Source organism: Xiphophorus hellerii, chromosome 2 (genome assembly GCF_003331165.1).
Source record: "Xiphophorus hellerii strain 12219 chromosome 2, Xiphophorus_hellerii-4.1, whole genome shotgun sequence".
NCBI classification, from domain to species: domain Eukaryota; kingdom Metazoa; phylum Chordata; class Actinopteri; order Cyprinodontiformes; family Poeciliidae; genus Xiphophorus; species Xiphophorus hellerii.
The window spans coordinates 520,092-533,864 of record NC_045673.1 but is presented as its reverse complement, the minus strand read 5'-3'; the positions used below and the strand labels follow the sequence as shown (position 1 = coordinate 533,864).

The following is a 13,773-nucleotide window of genomic DNA, read 5'->3' as shown; positions in this document are numbered from 1 at the left end:
GGTTGCTGCTGTAGGTTGCTGCTGGCTGCTGCAGGTTGTTGCAGGTTGCTGCTGGTTGCAGGTTGCTGCTGGCTGCTGGTTTCTACTGGTTGCTGCTGGTTGCAGGTTGCTGTTGGCTGCTGCAGGTTGTTGCAGGTTGCTGCTGGTTGCAGGTTGCTGTTGGCTGCTGCAGGTTGTTGCAGGTTGCTGCTGGTTGCAGGTTGCTGTTGGCTGCTGCAGGTTGTTGCAGGTTGCTGCTGCTGGCTGCTGTAGGTTGTTGCAGGTTGCTGCTGGTTGATGCAGGTTGTTGCAGGTTGCTGCTGGTTGATGCAGGTTGTTGCAGGTTGCTGCTGGTTGCAGGTTGCTGTTGGCTGCTGCAGGTTGTTGCAGGTTGCTGCTGCTGGCTGCTGTAGGTTGTTGCAGGTTGCTGCTGGCTGCTGTAGGTTGTTGCAGGTTGCTGCAGGTTGATGCAGGTTGTTGCAGGTTGCTGCTGGTTGCAGGTTGCTGTTGGCTGCTGCAGGTTGTTGCAGGTTGCTGCTGCTGGCTGCTGTAGGTTGTTGCAGGTTGCTGCTGGTTGATGCAGGTTGTTGCAGGTTCCTGTTGGTTGCAGGTTGCTGCTGGTTGCAAGTTGCTGCTGGTTGCAGGTTGCTGCTCACTGCTGCAGGTTGTTGCAGGTTGCTGCTGGTTGATGCAGGTTGTTGCAGATTCCTGCTGGTTGCAGCGCTGCCTCCCAGCTGCTCCCCTCTGCTGCGGTGTCTTCCCTTCCTCCAGAGGGCGCTAGTCGCTGCAGCAGCTGAACCAGGCAGAAGTTTTCATGAACCTGAAGTTAAAAATTAGAACTAAACCCAGTAAAGTCAGTCGAACTTCCAGTTTGTTGTTGACGTCCTGGTGGCGAAGATGAGGAGCTGCAGCTCCTGATGAGGATAACGGCTGTCAGAGCCGCTGTTGTCGTCATGACGCAGCAGAAAAGCGGCTCACTGTCTGCTGAGTCAGGAAGAGACTCATCAGCTGGTTGAGCTCTGCAGCTTCACCACACCTCACTTCAACCTGTTTTTGTTTCACATCCTGTTTGTAGCAGCAGGCCTTGGTTTTACATGAAGAGTGTGTGAGATGCAGTTTGATACGTTGCAGGCCGTTAGCGGCGCTGCATGATTGCTGCATCTCTGCTGTCTCGCCCTTTGATTATGACTCAGTGCTGCGGCCGTTTGCCTCAAACTGAAAGCAGTGAGATGGAAATATTTAATGTTGCTCGGGGTGTCAACCTGTTTTAGTTTGAATATTCGTTGGGATGCGGCAGTAGCCCCTGTGGGAGGCTAAAGCTCAGGCTCCTGTTAATCAGTGATGTCGTCTGTTTTCCTGTCCAGGACGTGAAATCAGCCGTGAGCGGCAGCGACACACACCGCCATCATTCCTAACGAGGAAATGATCAACCAATCACATGGGAATCCGTCCCTCTGGTCATGTGCTCTGATTTCACACAACAGTTAAAGTTCACTCAGATGAGAGGGAGGGCGTTCTTCACACGACCTTTTCCAAAGTAAAGTGAGAAAACGGCAGATTGCTGGTTCTGAACTGGAAAATAGCGCTGGAATGCTGGGAGGAGTGGGAGGGATGTGGAAATTAGTGAAACTTTGCAGCTTTCCTACCAAAGATCACAGGAAAAATCCAGAAGTTCTTAAATCCTGCTGGCCTGCAGCGTCGATCCGCTGCTGCTTTGTGTGGATTTAAAGTTTTAAGTCTGAGGCGATTCTGGTTGCTGCAGCTCCGATTGGCTTCACAACTTCAACTGCATCACTCAGGATCTGTTTGAGTTTATCCATATGTTGCAGCAGACTGTTTACATGTAGGAACGTCTGAAGCTTCAGTTTCTCATGATGCATTATGGGATGCAGGAATAAAAAGGATGAGCAGGGCGGGGTCAGAGGTCAGGGAGGTCGCTGACCTCTAAGACACAGACATTAAATCACTCTGATCCCTGACTGCAAACTTTAATATGTGTGTACATGTACTCACACTCACATACGTTCAAATGAGAACTGGAATCTTAACGATCAGAACTTCAGTTTGAACGTCCGAGGAAGAGGAGAGGATGAAGAGGCGGTGAGCTCCAGCCCGCACAGCGCCGCAGCGTTAATATTCAGCTCAGAAATACTTTATTAATCCTAAGATCCTAAACAAAACGTTGCTGCTGTGGACAGGAAAGCTCTCCTGTAGAGGTCAGCGTTGCAGCGGCTCTGATCAACCCTCTGACTGGAGACACTCTGTTGTTCCGACAGGCTGAGGAAGAGGAAGCTCTGGGTTTTCTGTTTGTTTAGGAATTTATTGAAAGTGGATATATTAACTGTTTTAACAAAGTAAATATTAGAAATATTAGATAACAGGAGTACCACCTGTTCATGTTGGCGTTGATGTTCATGTTGGCGTTGACGTTGATGTTGACGTTGATGTTGACGTTGATGTTGGCGTTGATGTTGACGTTGATGTTGACGTTGATGTTGGCGTTGATGTTGACGTTGATGTTGACGCTGATGTTGATGTTGACGATGTTGGCGTTGACGTTTATGATGTTGATGTTGACGCTGATGTTGATGGCGTTGATGTTGATGTTGATTTTGACGCTGATGTTGATGTTGATGTTGGCGTTGATGTTGTCGCCTCCATCGCTGCAGGCGGCTTCAGACCAGATCTGGACGTTTTCTCCTTCTCTGAATCAGAAATCTGAACCTGTAAAACTTTTTGTTTGAAGAGTAAACTATAAATATGAAACAATGGCAACAGGAAGTGCTTTTATTTTGATAGGCTGGTCGTATCTTTGCAATGAGACAGGTAGCTTAGCGGTGAGTGATTTAATGCATCGTTTGCTTGCCGTACAGGCGGAGGGGGGTTTGTTTCCTGACCTCCGGCTCTTTGCTTCCTGTCCTGTCTCTGACCACTTCCTGTTTTACTGCTGTGAGTGCGCCGGCCAGCGCCGCCCCTCCCGGCTGAACTGGTTTCAGATGAGTCTCTGTTCTCAGCTGGACTTGGTCCTTTATTGTCCCTTTGAGGGGCAACGCATAAAGATCAGCAATAATAACAAAGACAATCAATCAGTGAGTAATTCTGACTGAACCTCAACTGAAACCAAGTAGAACTAAAAGCAGCCGGTCTCTGAGAGAGAAGCAGGAAGTGAGAAATGGCCGACCTGAGATGATCTTCTTTCTGCATCTCATTATTCTGGCTGATCAAGATAAATACCCACTTTTATTTCTATATTTAACTATGACTTCTCTTATGCGCTGGATTCCTCCAACCGTCATAGTGAAACTAATTTCATATTCTGACGGATCAGGAAACCAGTTCTAGATAAAAACCATTTTAAATAAGGAGGGAAATAAACGAGAGCCTTCATCAGAACCAGAACAGACTGATGCAGCTCATGTTGCTATTCTGATAAAATAATTAATAGTTTCTACCTCTGACAGGCTTTCTCAGCTGATCTCATTATTTCAGTCTCAGAGCGTTACTCTGAGTTTTACACATGAACACATACTGAAACTTTTCTGTTTTCTGTTCTCTCCAAAGCTGCTTGTACATAACAGATACGTTAGTTTATAAAAACTAGTGGTTAAAATGTTTAATGGAGTTAATTTCAGGGTCTGTAGTTAATTAATCACGTTAATCAAACCCATATTTTGATCAAATAAGCAGCATTTTCCATTCAAAGTGTTTTCCAGAGTTTCAGGAGCTCCTGATTATTCCTGGAGCTTCGTTAGAAATGGATCACAGTAATCTGAGTTATAAACGGGGAATTCCTCCACAGCAGCGATCATCAGTGAACTGTTAACACAATTAATCGATACATACAAAAGTCCCAAACTAGAACCTTTGTATTTGCATGTTTCTGGTACGTCCGTAAATCTGAGGCACAGACAAGATCTGCTAACAGCAGCGATGAAGCGACTTCTCTCAGTTCACTTCTGCTTCTGACTGATCTGATTGGAAAAGACTGTTAGCATATCAGAGGCTATGCTAACATTCATGCCAGCAGAAACTCTGGAAAGATGAAAGGATAGAAAAACTTTTTGCTCCAACATGAAGAAGAACCTGAAGATTAAAAACTGTAAATAACTCTGATGCTCAGCTCAGGTTGACATTTATCCAATAACTTAGCAGCAAAAGGGGTTTAGAATTGAAATGTTGCTGATTTTGTTGAAAGTTTTTAATTAAAATGTGATTAATTTTGATTAATTAAAAACAGTCAAATGAGCCATTTAAAACTCAAAGTCCAGGAAAACATGTTTCTGTTTCTATGTCGTCATTTTGAGCAAGAGGAGACGAACCAAAGCCAGATTTCCAGCCTGTCACTATTGATGGATTAGAAATCATATTGATCATTTTAACGATGGCGTTTGACAAAATCTAATGTCTGTTATGGGTTCTCACAGCTGCTGGCTATATGATGTGTTTATGATGTTTAATGTTTTTATGATGTAAAGCACTTTGAACTGCCGTATTGCTGAAATGTGCTATGCCAAAAACTGATCGATTGACTGAGTGATTGATCTTACCAGCGATGATAATGTGAACAGAATGTAAATCATTTCAGCATTCGGATGTTAATAATGAAAGCCTTTGTGACTCGTTAGCATCCAGCTAACCACTCATCCGAACTTCTCTGGAGAAAATGATTCTGTGGTTTCAAATTCGCCTGAGATGTTCTGAGACGATTTCTGATTCTGGATTTGCAGCTTTCAGGCCCAAGCTGCCGTGTTTGTACGTCGTGCCTGTTGATTCGCTGAGCTGAGTCCCCACAGCGGCTCAGAGCCGAGCGGTTCCCACAGGGAGCCACAACACTGGCCGTTTCCGCTGCGTGTGGCTGCAGATGTTCCACCATGTGTCTGCATGCAGGAGGAATCCCCCAGGCCGTCTCCACTCACTGAACATGGGCCTCTTGTTATTTGCATGCAGCGTGTGTGTGTGTGGGTGTGCGTGTGTGGGTGGGTGTGTGTGTGTGTGTGTGTGTGTTGGTGGGTGTGCGTGTGGGTGTGGGTGTGTGTGTGTGTGTGTGTGTGTGTGTGTGAGCGCAGGCTCTGAATGAGCCCCAGCTGCCCCGCTGGTCGCCGCTGGACAGCTGATGAATGAACAGGATGAAACAAACTGCTGGGTGATGCGGCGGCGTTTCGTCTCCCATCTGGCCTGACGGAGGCGCGCGCCCTGTTGATGCAACACACAAATATTTAAAACATGGAAGGTCATCAGGTTTGCTCACACTCTCATCAGGAACTCCCAGCAGAACCAGAGGAGTCGGGATGGAGAGCAGTCAGCTTTGGTGGCAACAAGTGGGGGAGGGACGTCCAGCGTTGAGGCTGAACCTACCATGACTCAGCAGAAATGAGTTTGATCAGTGAAGCAGGAAGAACACCTGCTGGAAACACTAAGCTGACTTCAACTTCCACTATCTGGTTGAAAACCACATTTTCATTTAATCTGTTTTATTTTGCATTTGATTGATAAACAGATCAAATTTAATCTGGCTTCCAGAAATATAGAACTACATATGATAGATGTCACTGTCTCTTTCCTAAGCAGGTTTCTGTGGCTTCGTGTTGGTTCTTGGGTCTTTTTTGGTTCTTGGGTCTTTTTGGTTCTTGGGTCTTTTTGGTTCTTGGGTCATTTTTGGTTCTTGAGTCTTTTTTGGTTCTTGGGTCTTTTTGGTTCTTGGATCTTTTTTGGTTCTTGGGTCATTTTTGGTTCATGGGTCATTTTTGGTTCTTGGGTCTTTTTGGTTCTTGGGTCATTTTTGGTTCTTGGGTCTTTTTGGTTCTTGGGTCATTTTTGGTTCTTGAGTCTTTTTTGGTTCTTGGGTCTTTTTGGTTCTTGGATCTTTTTTGGTTCTTGGGTCTTTTTTGGTTCTTGGGTCTTTTTTGGTTCTTGGGTCTTTTGTAAAGTTCAGTATTTTCCAGCACAAAGACGCGACTCTGTTGCCTTCAGTTGTCACAAATATTAAACATGACTTCATAGAGATCTAACTTTACATTTTGACTCCTTGGAACTGAAATCTTTCCTTCCTTCGCTGAAGTTTTTCAGAACCGTATGCTGTAAGCCCACAGCATGATGCTTCCACCGCCAAGCTTCGCTGTCGCCATGGTGATTCAGAACCGTCCTTCCTCCAGACACGGTGCGTTCAGTGACACCCAGAGAGTTCAGCTCTGGTCTCGTCTTGAAGGTTCTGGATCAAAACTCCAACGTTTCTCACCGGATCATCAGAGGTCTGGAAATGCAGCTGGAACTTTAACTATTAGCAACTTTTATAACTTTGTAGAACCAAACCCTGGTAACTAAGTAGCCAACTGGTTAAACTGGATTTCATTGAGTTGTTTCAGAGTAAAGGGGGCAGAGCTTTCTTCTTGTTATATATGGATAATGATTTGTGGATTTCTCTTCATGCGGCGTTGGTGCGGCCCGGCCCGGTCTGCACCCGTTTCATCCACAGATGTTCAGGTTTTATGCCCAAAATAAGCAAAAGTAGAACGGAGACTGGAGTCTGAGCTCAGTTCTTGTTTTGGGGACTTTGCCAGTTTTTGTGTCCAGCGTGTTTTAGCACCTGAAATCCTTTGACTCTAAAGTTTACCGGATTTTAATGATCCTCTGCCTGCGCCTTCATTAGGAACCTTCATGTAGTTTTGGGTGATTGGCCTTTTGGAGCAGAGCGTCTCTGAATCCTCCTGGCAGTAAAATGTCCACTGACTGACAAAGAATCCAGAGAGGAGTCAGTTCCTTCATCGGCTGTTCTCAGTACCAGAACTTCACATGGCGCTAATTGTGACGCTGCTTTTCTTCTAATCACGTTTCTGGCTGAAGAGTTTTACGGTTCTGAAGGATTCGTTTCACCGTCAGTCGGCCCAGTCAGCGGTTCCGGAGACTGGTCATCCAGATTTCAGCCTTCCTTCATGTCAAATCTTGTTCACAGATTTCTCTGTTGAACGAAACTCCAAGTTTTTTTGCAGAAATGTATGCATTTTTCTACAGTATATCCAAAATATTCCAAAGAAATATAAAGATTAAAGCGATTATTTATGAAAAGTAAAACAGAAACTGTGCATCAACAGGGATCAAAATATTCACACCTCCATCTTCTGGCTGCTGCCTCTGACTCCTAATTATAAAAAATCCAACATAAAAATATTAAATATTTGATTTTTTTTGTTACTATTTGTACTAATCCCTGATGAGCTTTATTATTAAAGTCAGATATTGAGGTTGAAGTGGAAATAATGGATTTGGTTTGAGTCTCCTTGTATAGACAGGTGTGCGTCTCCCTCTGTGCGTGTGTGTGTGTGTGTGTCTCCCTGGGTGTGTGTGTGTGTCTCCCTCTGTGTGTGTGTGCGTCTCCCTCTGTGCAGGGGTGTGTGTATCTCCCTCTGTGTGTGTGTGTGTGTCTCCCTGTGTGTGTGTGTGTGTCTCCCGGTGTGGGTGTGTGTGGGTGTGTGTGTGTGTGTGCGTGTGTGTGTCTCCCTGTGTGGGTGTGTGTGTGTGTGTCTCTTTGTGTGCGTGTGTGTGTGTGTGTGTCTCCCTCTGTGTGTGTGTGCGTCTCCCTCTGTGCAGGGGTGTGTGTGTGTCTCCCTGTGTGTGTGTGTGTGTCTCCGTGTGTGTGTGTCTGCCTGTGTGTGTGTGTGTGTCTCCCTGTGTGGGTGTGTGTGTGTGTGTGTGTGTGTGTGTCTCCCTGTGTGGGTGTGTGTGTGTGTGTCTCCCTGTGTGTGTGTGTGTGTGTGTCTCTCCCTCTGTGCAGGGGTGTGTGTGTGTCTCCCTGTGTGTGTGTGTGTGTGTGTCTCCGTGTGTGTGTGTGTGTGTGTCTGCCTCTGTGTGTGTGTGTGTCTCCCTGTGTGTGTGTGTGTGTGTGTGTGTCTCCCTCTGTGGGTGTGTGTGTGTGTGTGTCTCCCTGTGTGTGTGGGTGTGTGTGTGTGTGTGTCTCTCCCTCTGTGCAGGGGTGTGTGTGTCTCCCTCTGTGTGTGTGCAGTTCCTGTGTGGGGAGCTCCGGCCGTCCTGTGAACAGTGTCTGGTCTTATCTCTTGTGTTTTATGTTTCTGGCAGCCGGGGCCACAAGCGGCCCTTTGTGGCCCTTTGTGGCCCTTTGTGGCCCCGGCTCTGCCTGCAGATCCACCAGTGCAGCTGTTCACCACTGCTGCTCATATCTGGCTGTGAGGGACGCATTCATGTAGCGTCGCTGTGGGGCACGGCTGAAAATCTGAATGCGAGGGATTCGTACGTGATGCATATCTGCAGAGAGACGACGGAATACGAGCTTCATGTCCGGCGGATTTCTGGCCGAGCCGTCCGCTCAACAGACTTTGAGATAAAGAAGCAACTGTAGAGGAGTGTTTTGATGACATCACAGATCCTGGTTCTGGTTCTGGTCCGATCAGAAGACCCCTCGGTTATTCTGCCGTTAATCCTGTTGAAAATCAAAGCTGCAGATATTCTGATATTTAGTCATGATAAATGTGTCTGGACGATAAATCGTCCCAGAAGTTATTGTGATAAACGATAATATTGTTATTTTGAGAACAGTTTCAAGTAATTTAATGATAATGGATAATAATTCAAGAAAATTCTGAGCAGAAACAAGAAATACAATGAATTATGAAGTCTTTAAAAATGTTTAGTTGAGATCAAAGACTTTTATCATCCAGTTTTTGGTAGAAAGAGAAAAACAATAAATAATGCAATTTAAAATGATTGAATTTGTTTTAATTTATCATGCAATGAATTGATTTTTTTCTTTATTGCGAGGCCTAATGACATTATTTTCTCTTGAAGTTCTTCATGTCCGGTTCTCTTCTGGGGGGAAAGTTTTAGAAAACTTTCATAAACGTCTTTAAACCAGGAATGAAGCGCCGTCCTCATGTGTGGACGGGGTTAAAGTCTGCCCACCTCTGAGCCCAGCTGAGGCTCCTCAGCAGGATTTAAAGCTCGAACTGGAATCAGGAGCTGGAATGTAAGACGTCATCATGCGGCATTCAGGAACAAACCGATTCTTTTAACGGCTCTTTACTCTGAACCAAAGGACTCTGGTCTCGGTTAGCAGAGCCGTTCTTTGTTGAGACTCCGGCGGCCATTGTTGCTGCTGCTCATACTGCAGTCTGACTGCGAACACAAGGAAATAAATCTAATTTCAGCAAAAAGTTGGAATTGAGTCTCCAGACCTGCTGTGTGAACCCAGCCTAATTTTACACATAAATAATAATTTGTTTTATGAAAGTTATTAAAAACCCAGATCATCCTAAAAGATTCTGTGGTTTGGTTTTGTCTCAGCGTCTTTGTGACGATCCTCCAAGGTCTTTATCCCGCTTTAATCATCCGCATTGAGCGAAACTTGGGAACATCTGTGCAAGCAGAGAGGAAGAGGAGCCATTCTTCAGCAGCAAACCGTCACAAAGGAGACGGCGGAGACGGCCAGTCATCGGCCCTGAAAAGACCGGCGCAGCGCCCAACAAACGGCAGACGCTCCAAAGAGCTTCCTGAGGGGAAAGCTGTTTGCGCTCTCTTTGTTCTGACTCTCGGATCACAGAGCCCATCAGAATGAGGAGATTAGGGACCGAACGGGCCGGGGCCCGACCCGCGCCGCTGCCTTTGTAAACACCCACCTGGAGCAGGTAGAGCTGCAGCTGTTTCTACCTGGAGGAGCTGATGAGGGCTGTGTTGTTCACATGGGGAGATTCCCATCGCTGCAGGAGCTGCACCCGGAGCAAACACAGAGAGAGAGGAAACAGGAAGTGAGGCGCTGCCACTGACCAACTGCATGATGGGATTCCACCAGGCTGGTTTGGATCCAGTTCCAGACCAAAGCAAAGGTCCAGCTGGAGTTATTCTCCTGGCATTGAGCAGTGAGCCGGTGACGGCTGGGATAACGGCGGCCATGTTGGGTCTGAAGTCTTCCTCACCTGGACCCATTTCACACAATCCAAGACAAAAATCCTCCGTGTTCCCACAAAATCCAGTCCGTGTTTTCACAACGATTGGCTTTGCTGCTTTCCCGATTCAACGGATCGGAACTGGAACAGAACTGGAGTGGATCTGAACCGGATCGGAACCGGAGCGCCGCTCGCAGCTGATGGGACGGAAAAACTCTGAGGAGGAAACAAAATATAATTTATGTTTAACTCAAACCTTTTTTGAGATTCAGGCATTTTAACATGTTCAGTTTTGATCTGCAGGTTTTTTTATTGTGAAAAAGTTTGAATTTAAACCTAAAAACTCACTGAGCCGAACTCTTTCACTGACAAACCTCAAAATATGGAAAAGAATATTTAGGTTTCAACATAATCTCTTTCCTGTGCAATGTGGAACATGTTTTATGATTTTCCAAGTTTGGATTATATTGAAACAATAAAAATGAGGTTTTTGTTAATAAATGAAAACTTCTTGATTTCTATGTTTTTTCTCCAACTGATTAATTTGACTGAAATTATTTTTTTTTAGTTATCAGTGAGATTTTGTTGCTAAAATTAAAAGATAAATTAATTAAGGATGCAATCCCACCAGCCCTGTTCAATCTGCTTTTACCAAACTCCAATTTGTTTTTCTACAAACTGGTTCGGTTGGTGAGGTGTGAACACTAATCGACCTCTGACCTCTGGTCCTCCAAACCTCGGTCTGGGTTCAGTTGAAGTAAACTCTGGTTCGGTTTGAATGACAAGCGGACCAGAGTCCGCTCCAAAAGCAGGAAGTGGACTACATCGCAGGGCATTCTGGGTAAATACAACCAAAGCTAACGTTCTAGTCTAGCGCTAGCAGCAGAAATGGCTCCTGGTCTTCAGCCAAAGCCTAAAGAGAAATCCTCCAACACTAAAATCTGACGCCTCCATCTTGTTTCCATCTGGTGAAGAAGGAAGTTGCTCTCAGTGTCTTCAGAGGTTTTATGTCGTTTCCTTCAGTGGTTCTTGGTGCAGCGCCCCCACAGGCCAGGAGGGGAACAGGTTGGTTTGACTCAGAACCACAGCAGTTGAAGATGGAGCAGATTTTGGTTTCTATAGAACTGTATCTACCAGAGTATTGGGGGGGGGGGGGGAGAGACTGTCCTTTTTTTAGCTGCTCGTTAAATCTATGTATTTAGGCAACATTTTCCACATAATCAGATTGAGATGTTTTCTATTTGAGCCATAAAGTCAGAGAAATCTTTCGGAGAACTCGTTTTCTCGTGGATGTTTGTCAACTTTCAGCTCAGAGGCGTTTAAACTGGTTCTCCAGCAGGATGCTAGAAGAACTCTGATTTACATTGATTTCCACATCCTGAGCATTTTCCTCTGTTTGTCTTCCAGGAACAACGAGGCTGGCAGAGAAACGGTGATAGGAGTTGTTTTCAGGTATGACTTGTTTTATTAGAGAGGCGCCAATCCGATCAGCAGATTCTGATTCGATTGGCACACCTCTGTTTATAATGTTTCATCTCTCTGGTTGTTCCGTATATTTGTAATGTTTCAGCTCTCTGGTTGTTCCGTATATTTGTAATGTTTCAGCTCTCTGGTTGTTCCGTATATTTGTAATGTTTCATCTCTCTGGTTGTTCCGTATATTTGTAATGTTTCATCTCTCTGGTTGTTCCGTATATTTGTAATGTTTCATCTCTCTGGTTGTTCCGTATATTTGTAATGTTTCAGCTCTCTGGTTGTTCCGTATATTTGTAATGTTTCAGCTCTCTGGTTGTTCCGTATATTTGTAATGTTTCAGCTCTCTGGTTGTTCCGTATATTTGTAATGTTTCACCTCTCTGGTTGTTCCGTATATTTGTAATGTTTCAGCTCTCTGGTTGTTCCGTATATTTGTAATGTTTCAGCTCTCTGGTTGTTCCGTATATTTGTAATGTTTCAGCTCTCTGGTTGTTCAGTATATTTGTAATGTTTCAGCTCTCTGGTTGTTCCGTATCTTTGTAATGTTTCAGCTCTCTGCTTGTTCCGTATCTTTGTAATGTTTCAGCTCTCTGAGGACATGAAGGCTTCAGTTTTGCAAGGTTTTGGTCGTATTTGAGATTCAGACGCGGTTCTGGTGCCGCTGGTTCTGTTTGGATTGAAAGCGTCTCTTGTGACTCCTCAGTTTCAGCCCGGTGTGTGTTCAGAGGCAGCAGTGGAAATGCTTGCTCTGATTTCAGAACTGAAAGTTTGGTTGGCGTTAGGATGGAGGTGCAGTTCTGGTGCTGACTGTGGTTTCAGAAGCGCCGGTTCTGGTCGTGTAGAGGCTGCAGTGCGGCTCAGCTCCGTCCTCAGCAGGTTGGGCTCTGATCAGTCAGGTAAAGGTCAGCACAGACTGCAGTATTGACCTGATTTCAGTATCACAGTGATGTGATACCACTATTGTGTCTTTCTCTACCATCGAAACCCCAGCAGCTCAGATTCCTGTAAACGCTGCAGGTGATTTCTCTCCTGCAGCGTTTCGCTCTCATTCACATTATGAAACAGAGATGATTTAGTTATTAATAGACTGATATAAAATCAGTCTGTGCTCCTCTGCTCTCTCTAAACTGCAACAGCTCGTGTTTTCTGTGTTTGTTTGTCTCAGTAAATGAAACAAAAATGAAAATAGATGGATGATTAATATTTTTTGTAACTGAAATTTTATTTAGGAAGCAAGTTTGCACCACTTCTGTTTTTCCTGCTCAGTGTTGACCAATCAGAGAGCTCCTGGTCAACAGGTGTATCTGTTGATCATGCACACCTGGTCAACATCATCAACATCATCCTGTAGACGAGACACAGGCAGCCATGTTGGATTGTGGTTCTCATGGAGATTTCCAGGCAGATCGTCTCATTGGGCCGAGCGCCGTTTCCCACAATGCACCAAGTCATCACTGTAGATAGATTTTAGCTAGAAAAATAGGAATAATCCTGCAGATTATGGCTGAAATGATTAATCAAATCAATCATTTTGAAAAATTATTGAAATAATCGTCAACTAATTTAGTAATTGATTAATGAAGTGTGTGTGTGTCAAGAGCATACAGACTCAAAAATAAGACATTTGTAAAATAAAAAAAACATATATATATGTATGTACTGTATGTATGTATATAAACAAATATTTTATTTATGTAGTCATTTATTTGTCAATATTAAAAAGCACTTTTAGCACCAAAGTGTTGTACAGAAGTCAATAACTAAACTATTTCTAATTAAAGAAAACAATATCATAAAATACTGTCTAACAATTGCAACATTTTTTAATTGATTGACCTTTTTGTTTATGTGTTTATTTGCCTGAATGGACAGATCTGGCTCTTTGCTTGTTTACCTGGTATTTATATGAAATATTAGTTTTTTTGTTTTGCTTTTTCTTTGAATAAATAAACAAGGAGTCATAATGTAAAAGATGAGATATTAATGGCGGAGCGTTAAAAGGCGTTGCTACTTCCTGTCTCATGGTGTCACAGCCACCATTTTGTTTTCCGTCGACAGAAAACCTCATAAACTCTCCAGTGTTTATTGCCCGAGTTCTGCTTCCTGCTTCATGAAGACGAAGAGATTCAGATCCTCAGAGCAACGATGTGACGTTCTGAAAGACGTTCCTTCTGAGATTCTGACTGCCGTTGCATTAATAAGCCAGTATCTGCAACATTCATCCCCTCTCAGCCACAGACGTTCTTCTGATGCCAGGAATGCGCGACAGCTCGTCAACGCTGGCCGGGGTCAAAGGTCAGCTGAGAGGACGGGCCGTTCTGCCACTTCCTCAGAGCGGCAACCAGTCTGCTGCAGAGGCAACTAGCAACACAGACAGCAGCAATAGGTTGCTGGTTCATTTAAAGTTGCTGGTTCAGAGCAACAGGTTGC

The 13,773-nt window shown here is 44.6% G+C and overlaps 1 protein-coding gene across 2 annotated transcripts in view; it reads left to right on the top strand.

Moving 5' to 3' along the window:
• ccnd2a (cyclin D2, a) overlaps positions 1-13,773 on the top strand; it is a 116,660-nt gene that overhangs the window by 60,678 nt on the left and 42,209 nt on the right. Inside the window, exon 3 of one of the 2 annotated variants that reach the window (XM_032546518.1) lies at positions 11,277-11,321. The exons of the other annotated variant lie outside the window; for it this stretch is intronic. Within the exon in view, the coding sequence (XP_032402409.1) occupies positions 11,277-11,321 (45 nt within the window). The remainder of the gene's footprint in view (positions 1-11,276; positions 11,322-13,773) is intronic. 2 annotated transcript variants of the gene reach the window in all.